The 17,405-nt window shown below is 43.7% G+C and overlaps 1 protein-coding gene across 1 annotated transcript in view; it reads right to left on the reverse strand.

Moving 5' to 3' along the window:
- EIF4E3 (eukaryotic translation initiation factor 4E family member 3) overlaps positions 1-16,733 on the reverse strand; it is a 28,711-nt gene extending 11,978 nt beyond the window's left edge. Inside the window, exon 1 of the mRNA XM_048487322.1 lies at positions 16,439-16,733. Coding sequence (XP_048343279.1) covers positions 16,439-16,617 — 179 coding nt within the window. The 5' untranslated portion in view covers positions 16,618-16,733. The remainder of the gene's footprint in view (positions 1-16,438) is intronic.
- Positions 16,734-17,405: the final 672 nt, after the last annotated feature.

Raw genomic sequence — 17,405 nt, forward strand, 5'->3', positions numbered from 1 at the left:
TAGATGGCAACATACTACAAATGTAGCATGACCTCACATAATGACTTAAACAAGAAATGTCCAGTGATTAAGCGAGCCTAGTTTAATCAATAGCCGTGATATTTTCTATTTCAAAAGAAAATATTTGCTTTCATTCATTTATACAAATGCTGCAACATATGGAAAGCCTCAAACAATATGAATGTTTTTTTCTGTACAATCACGTTCAGAATTTCAGCCACGCATATGATCCAAATTCTTTTTTCTAAGACGAGGCCCGTGGTAAAAGTTAAGCATGGACAAACCATTCCACACCTATATGGATGATTCATTTGCAGAGCTCCCTACAAGCATTGTGGACAACAGAAAGCCACTGACTCTGGTGCATATGTTAAGTGCTGAGATGCAACATTAATCCTCACAGAGATTACAACTGGCAGGCAACACTTCAAGAAGGACTTCCTGAGCAAGAATGTGACACTATGATCAGCAGGAGGGATACAGTGTTGGATTTGGATTCAGCTCTTCTTCAGATACTGAATTATGGATGTCAATCAGGATGCTTTTTTACCGCTCAGGTGCCATACCCCAATCTTTAAAATGAAAACCCTGTTGCTGTAAGAATGAAGAAGACAGAAATGCTAAAGACATCACAAATGTTCTACAGCTGTCAATAATGCTGGTATAAGCCAATCTCTTTGGCCGTTTCCGCACGGCCATGCTGGGGGGTGCAGCGGCATATACAACGCCGACACCGGTAAAGGCAGGGAAGACGGCGTAGCGCTGCGCCATTGCCCTAACGATGTACCTTCCCTGCGACCTTCCGGCATGTCGCCCAGGCCAGGGGACATGCCCCCCTGCCCTGCACAACAGCTCTGGAGTCGCAGGGCAGGGGAGATATCCCCAGGCCTGCAGGCTGACCGCCCGGAAGAGTCGCCGGGAAGCAGTAGGAGTCGACTTTTGGGGAAGAGGGGGATGGTGCCTTCCTGTAGCTGCTGCCGTTCCACCACGGCAGCGGCTGGAAAACTGCTGTTTTCCAAAAACCGGCATAAAGCCAGGAGTGAGGTGGGAAAATGGCTGGCTTCAAGCTACCGCTGAGGGGAGGCGGCGAAGGGAAGCTGGCGGCCTGCTGCATACCCAGCTGTCTGCACCCTCCATGATGAATACTTAGCTCCTTAGGGACGGTGTTTTTCCCGTCCCTAGGGCGCTGTTATTGGCCCGTGCGGAAAGGGCCTTTGTGTCTTTAAAAAGAATCATATCCTTAGGCTCCACAGACTATGGCTTTTCCGAGTGAGTTGTTCACAAGCATCTTGTTACCAAATGCTACATATGTTTTTCTTTGAATTCCACCCCCTCCCCATTTGGTTCTGGAAACATTTTTCCTTCATTTTTCTTACGTTGTTTTCCCAAGCACTTTTACTACAATGTTTTTTTCTATCTATTTCCAAGCCAGCTTCCTTTGAGCATGTGATCATGTCGAAACAGTCTTTATTTCTCCACCCAACCACACACCTTGCCCTTAGCTATACCCCTGTGTAGTCACCCAACTGCCCCTTCAGCCATTTTTTCCTCCCCTTCATCCTCCATTTTCAAAAGGAATTTTTTAAAAATCTTGTCGAACTAGTGATGTAATGTTGAAGCAAAGATAAGAAGCAGGGGCGAATAGATCAGCTTTGTCAATTTCACATAGAACTTGTGATGTTAACATTCAGGCACAGATACAAAAAAGCTGGGACGCTGGATCCGCTTTGTTAATTTCATATCGAACTAGAAATGTAACCTTAAACCAAAGATACACTGTGTCCACAATTAGGAGTGAGTGAAATTGACAAGAGACTGCCAGAGTAACAATTGTGCATTACTGCGGTTCTGATTTGGGAAAGTGGGCTACTTGTTCCTTCAGGAAATGGTGCCTGCTCCAGTAGCTTTTTTTGGCTTCCATTTCGTGTGGGTAGTTCTCAATGGTAGAAATGGAGGCTGATTTTACCGAAAACATTTTCAAGATGTAAGGTTTGATCACCGGGAAAATTGGAGGTAAGCTTGGCACGTAGAAAAGACTTCTATTATCTTCTCTCTTTTTTTAAAAAAACCAAAATAGCCAATATAGATTTGAGCTATTTATTGCTACTAACACTAATTTCATCATTTCCATACTAATGCCTTTATTCAGTCCCTGCAAAGATTCTGCATATGCCCTTTTTGAAATATTTGTATGAGTTAAAATGTTACACTGCTATAAAACAACATATTTGTAAGGCTCATTCTGCACATGCAGAATAATGCACTTTCAAACTGCTTTCAGTGCTCTTTGAAGCTGTGCGGAATAGCAAAATCCACTTGCAAACAGTTGTGAAAGTGGTTTCAAAATGCATTATTTTGCGTGTGCGGAAGGAGCCTAAGAGTAGATGGGGAGAGGAGACCTGGATTTAGGTTTCCCCTTCCATACAGGTGATAGGTCATGTCAACATGGCTGGGCATTCACAACCCACTGCTGTGTGCATAGTTCACAGGACTGGATTAGTTCTTTATCTACATAGTGGTAAAACATCCAGTGTTTTTGCAGATGGCACAAAACTCTTAACTATCAAACTGTTTTCAAAGTGAGAGCGGAAGGCTTGTTTTGCAGTTTATCTCACACAATATATGTCCTCTGTTGCGCAGGGAACAGAGTACTGCTGAATCATCTTATGAGAATCTAAACCTGATGATCCAGCATCCCTCCCAAGTAAGAGAGCAGGAACATGTGCATAATAAAAGACAATGTGTTTTTAATACCTAATGATCTAAAAATCGCTACTCGGAGCAGTTATCAGAGAAGATGGAACTCGCAGACCATTTCATCTGCTTTTGTCAATTAAAAAAAATATTGTTAGGTTCATTAAAATTAAAGGCTATAGCTGGAAATGCCACACTATCATCTAAATGCCACACTATCAGCTCTGCACTATCTGGGCCAGTAAGGACAAAAAAGAGAGAAGAATTAAGGTTTATGGAACGGATCACAGAAGAAAAGCAAGTCTTGTGTACTGCTCAGAATGTGGGACAAAAGCCTGAAAGATTCGTATTCAGCTTTCTACTATGTTACAAACTTTAGCGAGTGACTCTCGTTCAGTAACTCAGCCTTAGCTTCTTGGCAGTATGGCAGGATATACATTTTTATTTGTTTTTTTATTAGATTTAATATGCCACCCCTTCCCTTTCGGGGGACTAGGCAGGCAGAAGCTTCCAATTATATTTAATAGGGCTGGAAAAGGTATCTACCTAATAAAGGTATTGAAAATCGGGGGACAGTAGAGATGACTGTGTCGTTCTGTGGCCCAGATAGAGCATACGGGAACTGTTTCATAAGAATGACATACTGCCATGACAGAACTGGATTCAAATGGCACAGAAACACAGTTAAGAATAGTGTTATTGGGTCAGTTCAATGGTCTATCCAGCCATCAGTAGCCAAACCCAAAAAGACTGCACTTTAAGCATGCTTCACAGCAAAAGTTTTCAATTTAATCCTACTGATTTTCAGCAAATATTTTTTTAAAAAACCAAACATCTGAGTTTCCCCATATCTAAATGCATAAATTCCCTCATTTAACAACTTTCACCTTTGTTCTATGACTTGAAATAGATGCTAGTATCCACCACAGATCCCTTTGATCTCTAGACACCTGGCCTAGAATATTCTTTTATAGTAGCATCTGATGACATCTAAATTTGGTTTACTAGGTATTTTTTGTGCTCTTCCAGGCCTTTACTGATTATAACATGATTATTTTCTTTTATCTGCTTGATTTTCAACCCAATCCAGAGCTGGGGGTGGGGTGGAGGGGCAAAGGCACTTGTGGAGGTGGCAGAACCCTATGTTGGCCGCTATGTTGTCCCCCCCTAGCGGAGGGACAAATCTGCCAGCAGGCAGCTGCCATAGCCTCTTAGTCAGTTTCTACCCTGGCATCGCCTCCCAGGGTGGCTGGGGCATGGGCTTATGCCACTCTTTCGGGTGGCGAAAGCCCATTGAACCCAATGGAGGGCTTTTCAGTGGCAGGGTGGGGCTTTCTATTTTTCGCCTCCTCGTGCTGCAGAAAAGCCCTCTGGAGGCAGCAGGGTGCTGCTGCAGTGGCCCCATCCCTGGCTGCCCCAGGACTGTGGATTGGGCTGTTAAATTCTTTTTATTCTTGTAGATCAGTTAGCCCCCCCCCCCCCCCCCCAAAAAAAAAGAAGGAAAGAAAAGCAAGAGATAAGGATTTAACACTGCAATTCTAAACAGTTACGTTGTTCTAAGCCTACTGACAATGGCTTGGATCCAATGTCTTATTAATTTATTTTTAATTCCATTTTCCTCTGAAAAGACCTTCCGTGTATAATGGAAGAAGCAGAACAAAGCTACTGGATCTAACCCTGTATCTCCTTCAAATGTTGTGATGGAACGCACAATGGATGCACTACACAGTGGATGCACTTTCTCCCCATCTCTTGTTGGGATGGTGGCCCTAAATACAAAATTATTAATGCATGAGCTTCATTCTGTTCACAGTAGAGAAAATGGAGTTTTCTTGCTGCACAAGAACCCATAAGTACAGCCCAGCACTGGTAGTCAATCTGCTGCTTCTGCAGTTGGAAGCTCCCTTCAGTGACCAAAGCTGGTAGTGACTGGTGGACTTTTCTTCCATGAATCTTTTATTGTTGCTGTTGTTGTCGTCAAGTCACATCGCACCCCTAGTGGAGTTTACAAGGCAAGAGACAGAGCTGGTCTGCCATTGCCTGCCTCCACATCATGACCTTGGTATTCTTTGGAGGTCACCCATCCAAATACATGCCATGGTCAATCCTACTTAGCTTCTGAGATCTGAACAGACCAGGCTAACTTGGGCTGTCCAGGTCAGGGCATGATTCTGTCCACCCCCCTTCTAAAACCATCTATGCTTGTGGCTATCATTACTTCTATGGTGGACTCCACAGGTTAATTATTTGTTGAGACAAATAGTATTTCCTTTTGTTTGTCGCGTACCTATTTCCCAAACAAATTAACTGGCGCTTCTGAGATCTAGGATTACAGGAGAGGTACCTCTACTCTTCTCCCATGCATTATTTTATAAGCCTCCACCATGCACCCCAGCTGTCTTTTTCTCCATTGAGTGAAAAGTCCCAGATTCTCCAGTCTTTCCTTATAAGAAAAGTGCTCTAACCCTTAATCATCACGGTTGCCCTCTTCTGTTCCTTTTCCCCCACTCTTTATGATGCCTCAACATTTTTCAGGAGACATGAATAACGTATTATCTGATGGCTTACTGTGTTTCAGGGGACTATCATTTTCTACATCTGGATATATCAACCAGAGATTTATCATTAACTTTAGAGGACTGGAATAAAGGCCGCCACTGGACATAGACAAGCGCTCCTACCTGAATATTTAACCAGCCTATCTCACAAACTGAAATATTACTCTTTCAAAATTGCTTATTGAGAACCAGAAGGTGAAAGAAAGCAGGCAAAGACTTATGTCAGCAGAAGACACTTCGTAAATATTCTGCTGTGCTTCAGCTATTAGAGGAACAGTAATGATACCAGCAAAACTGATTCTATTCTAAGCATCTCACAGTAAAAAGTTGTGTTGAAATCTTCAAATAGTATTAAGTTATTTCACCACAACTTCACTATTCAAATATGACCTTTAATTGCAGGTTCAGTGTCCAGAAATACTAATAGCAGAGAGTATGTTTGGGTCAAGTTTTATCGTGCAGTTCCTATTCATCTTCTCTCTTAGAAGTAGCTAATGCAGTTATGCTGCATGAATTCCCATCAAGTCGGCTGCCAAGTAATCATGTTTTTTTGTACTGTCCAGATTGCTGTCACTGTTTTGAAAATAAAAACCAGACAAATGTCAGACTACAAAGAACATAAGAACATAAGAACTAGCCTGCTGGATCAGACCAGAGTCCATCTAGTCCAGCACTCTGCTACTCGCAGTGGCCCACTAGGTAAATATTCTTGTGCTTTTGGTAGCTGCCTAAACAGGTATCAGCAATTTTAGAAATATGAATAAAATAAGATAAAATAAGAATGATGAAACACAATAAGAATGATGAAACACAATTTTACCACAGGATTATAGTCTTGCATGTTATTGGTATGCCAAGAAATTTAAGGGATCAAGTGGTCCTGTAAGGTGAAGCAAATACATTTACTGTGCAATGTGGGATGGGGAGGGGAGGGAAAGGAAGGGGCCCCGGCATCTGGACATGGCTCACCCACCCTAGCGGAGGAAGGGGGAAGGGGAGGGAGCGGGTGACATGCAAGGGAAGGGGAGGGAGGGGAGGGATGGCATGCAAGGGAGGGGAGGGAGAGGGGGTCGGCATCTGGACATGGCCCACCCACCCTAGTGGAGGAAGGTGGAAGGGGAGGGAGGGGGTGGCATGCAAGGGAAGGGGAGGGATGGGAGGGATGGCATGCAAGGGAGGGGAGGGAGAGGGGGCCAGCATCTGGACATGGCCCACCCACCCTAGCAGAGGAAGGGGGAGGGAAGTGAGGGGGTGGCATGCAAGGGAGGGGAGGGAGGGAGGGTGAAGGGCTGAAGTAGTATTGGAAGCGGCAGAAGGGTTGTACAAGTGTCCATGACACCAGTGTCACATAGAGTGGAACAGATGCTGGCACTGAGGGACTTACCCTGGTAGCCAGCCACCACAGCACCCAAACCTGGAAGCTGGGTCCTGCAGCGGCTCACTGCGACCGCTAATGCTTGCATTGGCATTCCAGGGGTGTTCTTGAGGACAGAGCCAACTTCAGTTAGCTCCCAATGAACTTTTGGTTTGGGATCACCCCTTCCCGGCGGCGGGAAAAATTGCATGCATGAAAAATTGTCAAGACGGAAAACTTTACACTGTTTGCAGCATGTAGCTGTATGCTATATCACAGTTTCAAGAAAATCATACAGGAACAAAACAGATGAATTCTCTAATGTGATATATTCATAAATCTTGCAGCTCTATATACATCAGCTAGAATGGCAAAGTGCAACTTAAATCGTAACTTTAAAAAAGCACAACTTGTGATGAATAACTATCCCCACCACCATGCTGTGTCAGTTTCACAAAAACACACATTAAACCACTAAGTTATCCGGGCAGCCAGATGAAAATGCGATCTTGTAGGAACTTCAAAGGCTCCTGGGATCTGAAAACAAAATCTCATAACCCATTGTCTAAAATTCTTTATACACAGATGAGCCAGAAGACAATATTGGATTAGTTTAAGGTTATGCCTAACCTAGGACATGTCTAAACTTTACAACCTGCATTTAGAAGACAGATCCAATCTTACGTCAGTCCCGGGTGTAAGGAAACCATAGAAAATAAACATAAGGGGAAGGAAAATGAAATGATTAAAAGATAAAGAGCTACCAATCTGTTGGGTGATGCTCCAGAGGGTTTTATGGCGGCGCGGGCAGGAATAGTCCCCGCCTTCCCTGCAGCCACTAGAAAGTCCTCTATGAACGTCCTTTCGGGTTGTGTAAGTCCAAGCCCTGGGCTGCAGCACTTCTGCCCGCAAACCTGGGGTAGAAGCTGACAATGTTGCCTCCATCCCCGGGAATGCTCCAGCCTGCCCTCTCCAGTGCTGATGTCCAATCAGATGCCAGCTCAGCTTCGTGCCAGCTTAGACTTCCAAGTTTCGCCACCACAGAGCTGTGGTGGTTGGCCACCAGTGCCTTTGCCCCCTCCACTGGGGGGGGGTCCCCTTGTGCTGGCAGAGGGGACAAATACATCGATGCAGTCCCATGCTGCCTCCATGATGCTGTTTGCCAATCCCCATAAGATTGGGTCATAAGAGAGTTAAGATGCACTGTGCAGCAAATTGCTCTACCCTTCTGAACAATTAAACCAACTCGGAGAAGCCCTGCATGCACACATTGCCACAGGCACAGGTGATTTGCAGCTCAGACATTTATAGTAGTTCTATTTTTAAAAAATGGAAGTAAAAGAGGGTAAACATCATGTTTTTCTCTCTCCTCTAGAAGCCAGACTTAATTACATGGTTGCCAACTGCAATTTCGTACCCCTGGGGGCTGGTTGTAGTAACGGATGGTGAGAATAATGTTCTTTGAATATCCCCACAGGGTTTTTAGAGGGGTTGTTTTGTTTTTAGTTGTTGTAAATTTGCAAGTTCTGTGGCAGAGCTGAAACATCCTGGGATAAACTCTGGCTCATTTAAACTTGGAACTGTTGGTGAAGTTCACTGGGCAAGTGAATTTCACACTGTGCCTTGTCAACCTTTTCTCAGTTCAAGGGATGGCTTTGAGAATAAGTTAAATGTTAGACCAGTGATGGTGAACCTTTTTGAGACCGAGTGCCCAAATTGCAACCCAAACCCCACTTATTTATCGCAAAGTGCCAACCCGGCAATTTAACCTGAATGCTGAGGTTTTAGTTTAGAAAAAACCGGTTGGCTCCCTCTTCCTCCAACCCAGCCGCTCGAGCAGGGCCCAGCGCCCCCCCCCCCGCGGGCAGCAGCCACCCAGAGCACAGGCACCAGGCCCGCCAGCCGAGTCCTCCCTGCTCACAGTGGTGCGCACATGTTGGGCTCAGTGGCCCAGGCCAGCCTAGATGTGTGTGTGTTTGTGGGGGGGGGGGGTGCGATTTTCCGCCCCATGACGAACTCTGTGTGCGCATGCCCACAGAGAGGGCTCCGAGTGCCACCTCTGGCACCTGTGCCATAGGTTCGCCATCACAGTGTTAGACTGTTACAGGCTCTGTTCTTCAAAAAGCATGTGGGTCAAAAATCTAAATAAAAGGTAATAAATAATCTAAATCACCCTTTTCATTGCCCTGAAGTAGGTATGTGAGAGGTGAATGTACCTTAATTTTCACATTTTCCTGTCATATCACTTCAACCTATTGTTCTGATGGGAGCCAACTTTGGGAAACCGAAACTGTCCTCTATCCTCACTATTGTTTCTTTTTGTAAGAATCAGATTTAAAGTATTGCAAGATGAAAAAGAAAAGAGTGGTACCCAACATTAAATTATACTATCAAGCAGCAGCACAGGTATGGATTTCTGATTGGATTAAAACCTTTGAACAAAGGACTATAAAGATGGAGACAGCAGATCTGAATGCACAAATATGTAGTTATTTATGAAAAGAAACACTAGAGAAGAAGAAAAGAACTGGTCAAAAAGATACCCCACATGTTAAGAAAGGAACTTTTTGAGATTTGGGTAAAAATACACGAAAGGTTAAGTCCTTTAACATCACTGACTGAAATCTCCAGTTGAAGCTCAATATGATAGAAATACGCAAAGGATTAATGATAATATAATATATAAAGAAATTATTAATGATCATGGAAAAATTAAACGTGGCAAGAAATAAAAGATTAAAAAAAGAAAATACAATGGGAAATGCAAATATATTTCCAGATAGCATCAAGATGCAGAAGAGAACTGAAAACAACAGCACTAAGAGAAATGACATAATTTGAAATAGAAATAATACAACAACAAAAATACGTTGGGAAGAATATATAAGATATTACCTAAGTGTGATACTGAATTGGAAAAGGTGAAAGAATGTATGATCAAGTGAATGCAAATTTTTCAGGAAGAGATATCCTTTCAACAAATACACCATTTATATCTTTTGAAAAGATAATTCATGTTGCCTTCTACATGTGAAACATGTCCCCCCGCTAACATCTGTCCTTGTGTATAAAGGAGGAGAAACGCTTGCATTTATAGCCAAGCAAAAAGTTGAAGGCTGCAGGAACAGAGGAAGACCTAATGTGAGATGGATTGACTCCATAAAGGAAGCCATGGCCCTCAGTTTGATCAAGGCTGCTAACGATAAGAGGATCTGGAGAACACTGATTCATTGGGTTGGAAGTGAATTCACAGCACTTCACACGCACGCGCGCGCCGTTTAGTATGAAAATAGAAAAATGTTGTAGTTATGATGGCTAGTACTATCCTCTACTACCACTGGGACCTTTGGGAAGATAGCTATTTGCCCACAGTTATATATACACACGACTCTGTAGTTTCTTTACTATGCTCAGGAAAGTTTATAGAATATGTGGGATATCCAGTTTGCAGTAAGATTTACAACTGATTTTTAAAAGTCTCACGGTTTTCCCTAAGGAACTCTACTGGTCAAATCTTTTTAATGAAAAAGAAAACCTAGTCCAAGAAATGCACATATTCTACAAACAATGGTAAATCCACATTAGATCTCGAGGCTGATAGCACTTGAAATTAATTGTTGTATTTGCTTACATAATTAAGATTTCACATCAAGGAGAGATCATTCCCGTTTCACCCTGAGTGCAGGGCTACAAACGCTCAGACAAGGTATTTTGAGAGCCACTCATTTGTGCCTCTGGGCAATCAGGTAGGAAATCTTTTAAAAATCTGTGTATCAGCTCCCACCCCCACCCTGGCTGTCAATACGCCATAAATAGTCATGAATGGGCTAATAAACATTGCTTTGGGCTAGTAACCTTTATGAGCTAATTTGAAAGGATTCCAAAGATTGCAAACTGAAGTCCCACACTACCTCCCCACCCTTAAAACCACACAGTTATCAACTGCTATGTGGATTGTGTAGTTTATAAATCTTGGAGCAAAAGTGGGCCCGCAGTGCTGCAGTCCTTCCTTCTATAATGTCTGGACATGGCAACCATTATATGCAGCAAAGTTACTCTCAAATGGATGGGTTAGATACGTTGGACATTAACTCTGAAAATTTTCCAAAGACTAGTTGGACTTTAGAAACAGAGCAAGAGGGCACTGAAAGGCTAATTTAGCACACTCCATGTCGGTTACTGCTAAGTTAATACCAGAATGATAGTAACACCTCAAAGATGGTGTAGAAGTAGTAGTAACACCTCAAAGATGGTGATAGCTTCCATGGTTTCTGTATTGTTCTGCACCAGCAATGATGTAATAACTTGTATCAGCTCAAAGGGCAGCAACACCTACTCTACGGCAAGCCTGAAATGCTGCATTTCATTTTTGGTAAATGTATGGTAAAGAGAAAATTAAATGATTTTTAAAAAATATGACAACTATGGTGTTAGAAAAATAACAGGGCAACTCAATTGTGATTTCCAAACCATATTGCTTCGTCTGACCTTTACAGCGCTATCCACCTTGTATCATGACATCATTTTACCACACAGTGTAGACCAATGTGCGTTCATTCCCTTCAAAAGACTCCACTCTCTTGTGACCAGATATTCCATGACACAGAGGCAAACCGTTCTGGAGTCTGTTATTTGTAGTGCCATCCTAAGCAGACTTACACCCTACCAAGTCCATTGCAATCAACGGGCTTAGAATGGTGTAACTGTGTTTAAGAGGGTATACTCTGTCTCATAAAAAGCTGTTCATAGATTGTATATTTCTCAGAACTCAACATACCGGACCTTCTTTGTTGTGGAATGCTCTGCCTGGGTCCTAGCGCATACCTAGCACTGCTCCTTCCATCCGTTTGAAAGTCTGATGATAGTCATTCAGTGAACTATAAATGCTCCTATATCAAAGAACCATGTTCAGTAATGCACAAAATAATGGTTTTGACAAAGTAAAAATGAATGATAATTCTCATATTCATTTGGGACTACATTCTAATGTGGAAGCATACAGTTTTCTCAACCGCTGTGCATTACCTGAGACAGAGTTTAGAGGGTTTCAGAGAGTAGCTGTGTTGGCCTGCAGCAGAACAGCTAGATTCCAGTTTAGTCCCACGGTTCAGACCAACAAGATTTTGGGGGGTATGAGCTTTCGAGAAAAAATCCCTTTGTCAGACGCTTAAGATGTGCACAGGATGACACACATGGTCATTTACATGTTCACTGTAAGAAACAACATTATCTGAATCTCATTATCATTAGGCTCCTGAGTCCCGACTGTTTCAGTTTATTATCTATACTTCTTGTGCCCTGTATACATGAAGAAAAGCATTTGTGCTTCTCTGAATTTCTGATTTTCTATCTAGATCATGTTCTACCACATTAGCTTTTGGGTACAAATTTTTCCTCTAACAAAACACAGGCATAGATGGTTATAGTTCAGTCTATTTCACAACAATTGTCTACTTGAGGCAAGGATCGTTTCTCAATGATCGTGGTTATTTTTAAGCAGTAGAAATGATCATGGTTTGAACCAGAAGATCCATTAACCTCTTTCAAACTCACAAGATTGGGTCTGACTGCTGTGTACCAGTAATGAGAAAAGCTTCTCTCTGGTACAAGAAACCTTCCTTCAACAGAAGACCCTCTTCCACTGCTTCATTAGTGGGAAGAAAAATAGTTGGTTTTTCATACCCTGCTTTTCTCTATCTTTAAGGAGTCTCAAAGTGGCTTAAAATCACCTTCCCTTCCTCTCCCCACACCTTGTGATGTAGGTGAGACTGAGAAAATTCTGAGAGAGCTGTGAGTAGCCCAAGGTTTTCCAGCAAGCTTCATGTGGAAGAGTGGAGAAACAACGCTGGTTCAGATAGAGTCCAGTGCTCATGTGGAGGAGTGGAGTATCAAACCCAGTTCTCCATATTAGAGTTTGCTGCTCTTAACCACCATGCCACACTGGATTCAACTCCATGGTTCCAAGTACCTTATGCCACTGCAGCTAAGTTTCTTGAGCGTCATCTGAGACAACCGTTACAAGTATAATGAGATGGCAATCTTTTCCATCAATTTGACACTGAGGGAGCTCTCAAAGGTAGAGGAGAGCAGTGTTCAAAGTCAAATGCTACTCTGATCTTGTTATGTTTGCACATTCCTTAACGTGGGCTGCTGGAAGGGCCATGATTTCTTTGTCTACCTATTGAGACATTTTTCAGAAACCCTATTCCATCCTGGAAATTATCTGACTTTTGGATTGGATTCAAATTCTAGGAGAGGGATACTGGCTCATGATTTTTACCCTGCTACTGATTCACACTTCCAATTAAAACAATTCAAATTCAAAGGGGGGGGAGGGGGTAGCCAGACGCCATCCACATTTTTGATGGATTCTGTTTTTATGTAATTGGTATTTAAATTATGTTTTAATGTATGTTTTAACCTGTTGTGAACTGCCCTGAGCCCTCAGGGGGAGGGTGGTATATAAAACTAATAATAAATAAATAAAATAAATTACTCAAGGAGAGCTAGGCCGCCCCAAGTAGTCCTCAGAACAATGTGCGTAATAAGGTAGGGATTCTGAAGGAAAAGAACTTTCCTCATAATTTTTTTTTCTTTAAACTTGAGACTTGTGGAAGGAAAGGATAGTGGGCTCATAGCAGACTGTTCCAGTGCAGTCTTACTCAAACTAGGCACAAGTTATGAGGACTCCCCACTTCTCGCACTTAATTCTGACAGCTGAAACATACGTCTGTCATTGGCAGGAGCTCCCCACACTCCAGTTTGTGAAGGCCAAATGTAGTGAAACCTGTGCCACTGAAACAGAGAATCAAGACAGCTCCATGGCTATAATCACGCAATGTAGCATGAAATAGGAGCTCTAACATAGAATTTGTTAGCAGCTATGAAAATCAAAGAACATGTGCTCTTGCTTGTTAAAAAAAAGGACCAAGTTTCTAGCTCTTTTATTATAGGGATTTTAAAACAGTTTTTGCCAACTGCTTAGATGTGAAGAGAGCAAAGGTTTTAGAGTTTCTTTCCCATTTCACTATTCCAAAACAGTACACTTTGCTTAGATAAAATCGTTAAGGACTGTGGTCTACACCGCCACATTTAGCTTACAGTAAATAGGATCCTATTTATGTAATTTTTGTACAGCTTAATGTGTCTTGTGAATACTTATACTCTGCTTCAGTTCTTTTTGATAGTTCCAGACTTCAAAAATCCTGATGCATTAGTTATTGAATGTCCCATTCTTTTGTGATTGCACTGGCACACAATGTTCAATCCACCCTTCATTCCCTATGAGAAAGGTTAATTCTAAATAACGTAAATAAAATACAAGATAGCTCCAGCAAATTGAAAAACCAAAATAATGTATACAAATTGAATTTGCTTATGCAGGTTTCTCCACTTTTTATCATTTGCTCCTATTATATAGTACAGTACAGGTTTTCCGGTTACAGAGTTGAGAATTCCATATACTTAACACAGTACATGGAAATCAGAAGCTATGAGAAAGCCAATATCTCTACAGATATGTGCACAAATGAAATTTATTTCATGCTAAAGTCATAACCATGATATTGGAAGGACAAGTTCATTGCCTAACAGTGACCCAAGAGATGTTGTGCATTTCTTTGCAAGTTGTGAAGCTTCTGGAAGCCTTCTGGATTTTTTTTTTGGGGGGGGGGACCATGCAGATGTCTAATGGTGGGACATCTTTCTTTTTTCTGTTATCTGCTTGAGATTCAAATGTAGATGGGTTGATGCATGAAGTATTCTGCTTCACATTAGGTGCAGATACTGACCTAAACCATCCTACTTTTCAGTATTATAACATGCTGGTGTCATTCTTTATTCCACAACAAGCTGTCAAGCATGTCTCAAACACCTGGCACAAGATGGCTACAGTTCAGATGTCGCTGAGATTATCTTTGTTTGCAGTGAGAAAGGACAGTGCCAGTTCCAGACATTTAAACATAAAATGATGGTCTGGGCCCAGGTGAGAGGACAGAATGCTTCCCCTGAGCACAGTTTTCCTCCCAAGCAACATTTTCTTTAATCAGGCTCCAACACTAGAAGTTTCTTCAGTTAGGTGAGTGAGTGAGAGGGGAGATAAGGTAAGTGTTCACCAAGCTGTCCCAAATCTGGTTAGGCTCTTAGCATTTCATTTTGCTAAATCCTTTGGGAGGAAACATAGCAGTAAAATGCAACTAGCTTTAACAACACATCAGGCCCCAGCTAACTGATCAGCAGAAGATGTTTATGCCTCAAGGACACATTTGTTTCTCAGATTACAAAGCCAGATATGTAAGAAAGAAAACGAACAGGCCAGGCACCTAATATGAGCTTGGAGTAGACAGGGTAGAAGATCACGGAGTTATAAAAAGTGAGGATAAAGAAATCAACAGTTAGAAATAGAACAAGAAGGCAGACTGTCAGTTTGACTTTGAAAAGAGTGGGACTAGGAATGTGACAGATATTGGGAAGAAGACCATATGGCTTTTAAAAGTGCTGGAAAATAAACAGCAAGTAAAATTTTAGAGATGTGTCCCATTTTTATAACAAAATATTTTTTGTATTCATGAACAGGATTTAGACCCACACCACATCATTGCTACATTTTGAAAGCCACCCTGGGAGGCCTGCATGGAAAGGTTGGGTGGAAATTTCTTATAAATAGGTAAAATGAATAATTTCTTGCTTTAATCCAGAATAACTACCACACAGTTCTTCTGTAAGGAATGCTGGAATCCCCATGTGATGTAGAACCATACGTTGAAAGATGATGTCTAACAATAAGCCAAAACTGAACCATACCTTCTAAACCTGTTAACTTCAATAAACTGAGAACAGCGTAACTCTGTTCAGGACGGTACCAGGAAGATAATTTTAGGTCACAGTGCAGATCAAATACACATCCTTGATTTGCTTTCCGGCCCAAAAGAGTGTGTGTGAAAATACCCCATTTTCTCAGCCAAGGGGATACTATCTTAAACATAAAGTTTCGGAAGAGCAGCCAAGTATCTCCAGAAAAAGTTTATTTATTTCATGAGATTTGTATCCAACCCTTTCCCCACAGGGCTCAGTTAGCTAAATAAATCATCCTCTTTACGGTACAGCGAACATCAGCTCAGTCAGTCAGTGATGGTAAGTTTTAAGGGGTATCCCATAACAATTCTTCCTTTCCCAGTGGAGACAAACATTTTCTTGGTCCCAACAGCCCTCCCACCCACCCCATCCAGCTTCCTGCTGGGAGGAAAAGCTAGACTGGTTGAATTCCTGCCTGCAAAGCCCAAAATCACGTCTGGGGATGGGGTGAGACTCAGCACATGTTCAGAGGCACAGCTAATGGACATGGTGAGAGAGCCACCATTGGGAACAGGCATCCTCCTAAGGATGAGCCCCATCACTGAAAACAGGCGAAGAGGTTGAACCTTCTTCTCAAATGGTTGTGAATAGAAAGGAGGTGGCCCCATGGAGAAAGAAACTGAAAGGGGCGGCGGCGCAGGAAACGGAACACACAAGAAAAGGTCAGGCTGGGAGAGTATAATTAGGCAAGGAGGGCGGCTAGTGGGAGACGAGGCTGGGGAACCTTCCCGGGTCTGTCAATCAGAGAATCAGCTGAGCCCGGCGGGGCTCAGCTGGTTCCCTGATTGACAGACCCGGGAATTGGCCGGGTGGGGGAAGGGCTGAGGAGCCGCACAAAGAAAGGCCAGTCCCGCTTTCCTCCCCCCAGCCAGGCTGGCCTGTGCAAGGGGCTGCTTCCAGCTCCTGCCCCCCCAGGCCGGCTGCAAACCCCACCGGTGCCGCCCGCGCTCTGTTCCCCATCCGGTCTCCCCGCACTCACTTGTCGAGCCAGAAGGTCCAGGGCGAGTGCAGGGGGATCCCGCCCGCCTCGGGCTCCAGGCCGCTCAGCCGCTGCGGGTCGAGCTCGGCCTGGTCGTCGTCGTCCTCCTGTTGCTGCTGAGGCGGGTGGGGAGGCGGCGGGTGCGGGGGCTCGGGCCTCTCGGGGGGGCTCAGCGCCATTGCCCTGCGCTTCCTCCGGCCCGGGCTGAGTCGGCGCCGCCTCGCTGCACGAAAGCCCGCCCGCTTTCTCCCGGAGCTGCATGCACCGCCGGTGGGCAGCAGGGGGCCCTGCCCGGCCGCCGCGACCCTAGCGCAGGGAGCCGCTTGAGGCGGGCTCGCAACGGGGAGGCGCCAGGCACCGTCGGGCATGGGGCTGGCATCCCATTTGGAGAGGGTTTAGTCTCAATACTTTGCAGCGCTGCCGAGTGGCTAGAGTGCCTGGCTAGGATTTAAGGGGTCAAGTTCAAATCCACCCTGTGCCATGTAAGCTCACTGACTTGGCAGCAATGATTCTCTCAACCTAGCCTACCTCCTGGAGCTGATATTGAAGATAATTGGTGGAGGGGGAAATAATGAAGGCTGCCCTAATAGAAGGGGGGGAGGGGGATCTCCAAATGAGACCTGGGGGTCCTCTGGAATGACAACCCATCTCCAGATTAGAGGTCATCCCTAAGGAAAAGGGATGCTTTGGAAGGGTGGACTTGGTGGTGTTGTAGTCCACTGAGATCCCTGTCCTCCCCAGGCACCATCCTTAAATCTACAGGAGTTTTCCATCCTGGAGCTGGCAACCCTATTGGGCCCCCTGCCCTATTCTCCACCCATGACTAGGGAGCACCTAGCAGCCCTGAACTCCTGGGAAGAAGAAATGTACTAAACAAATAGTTTAGTGCCATGCTTAGGAGGTTTTGGACTAGGCCTGGGAAGATCCATTTTCAAATCTCCATTCAGCATGGAGATCATTTAGTGAT

The sequence above is a fragment of the Sphaerodactylus townsendi genome, linkage group LG03 (assembly GCF_021028975.2).
Source record: "Sphaerodactylus townsendi isolate TG3544 linkage group LG03, MPM_Stown_v2.3, whole genome shotgun sequence".
NCBI lineage: Eukaryota > Metazoa > Chordata > Lepidosauria > Squamata > Sphaerodactylidae > Sphaerodactylus > Sphaerodactylus townsendi.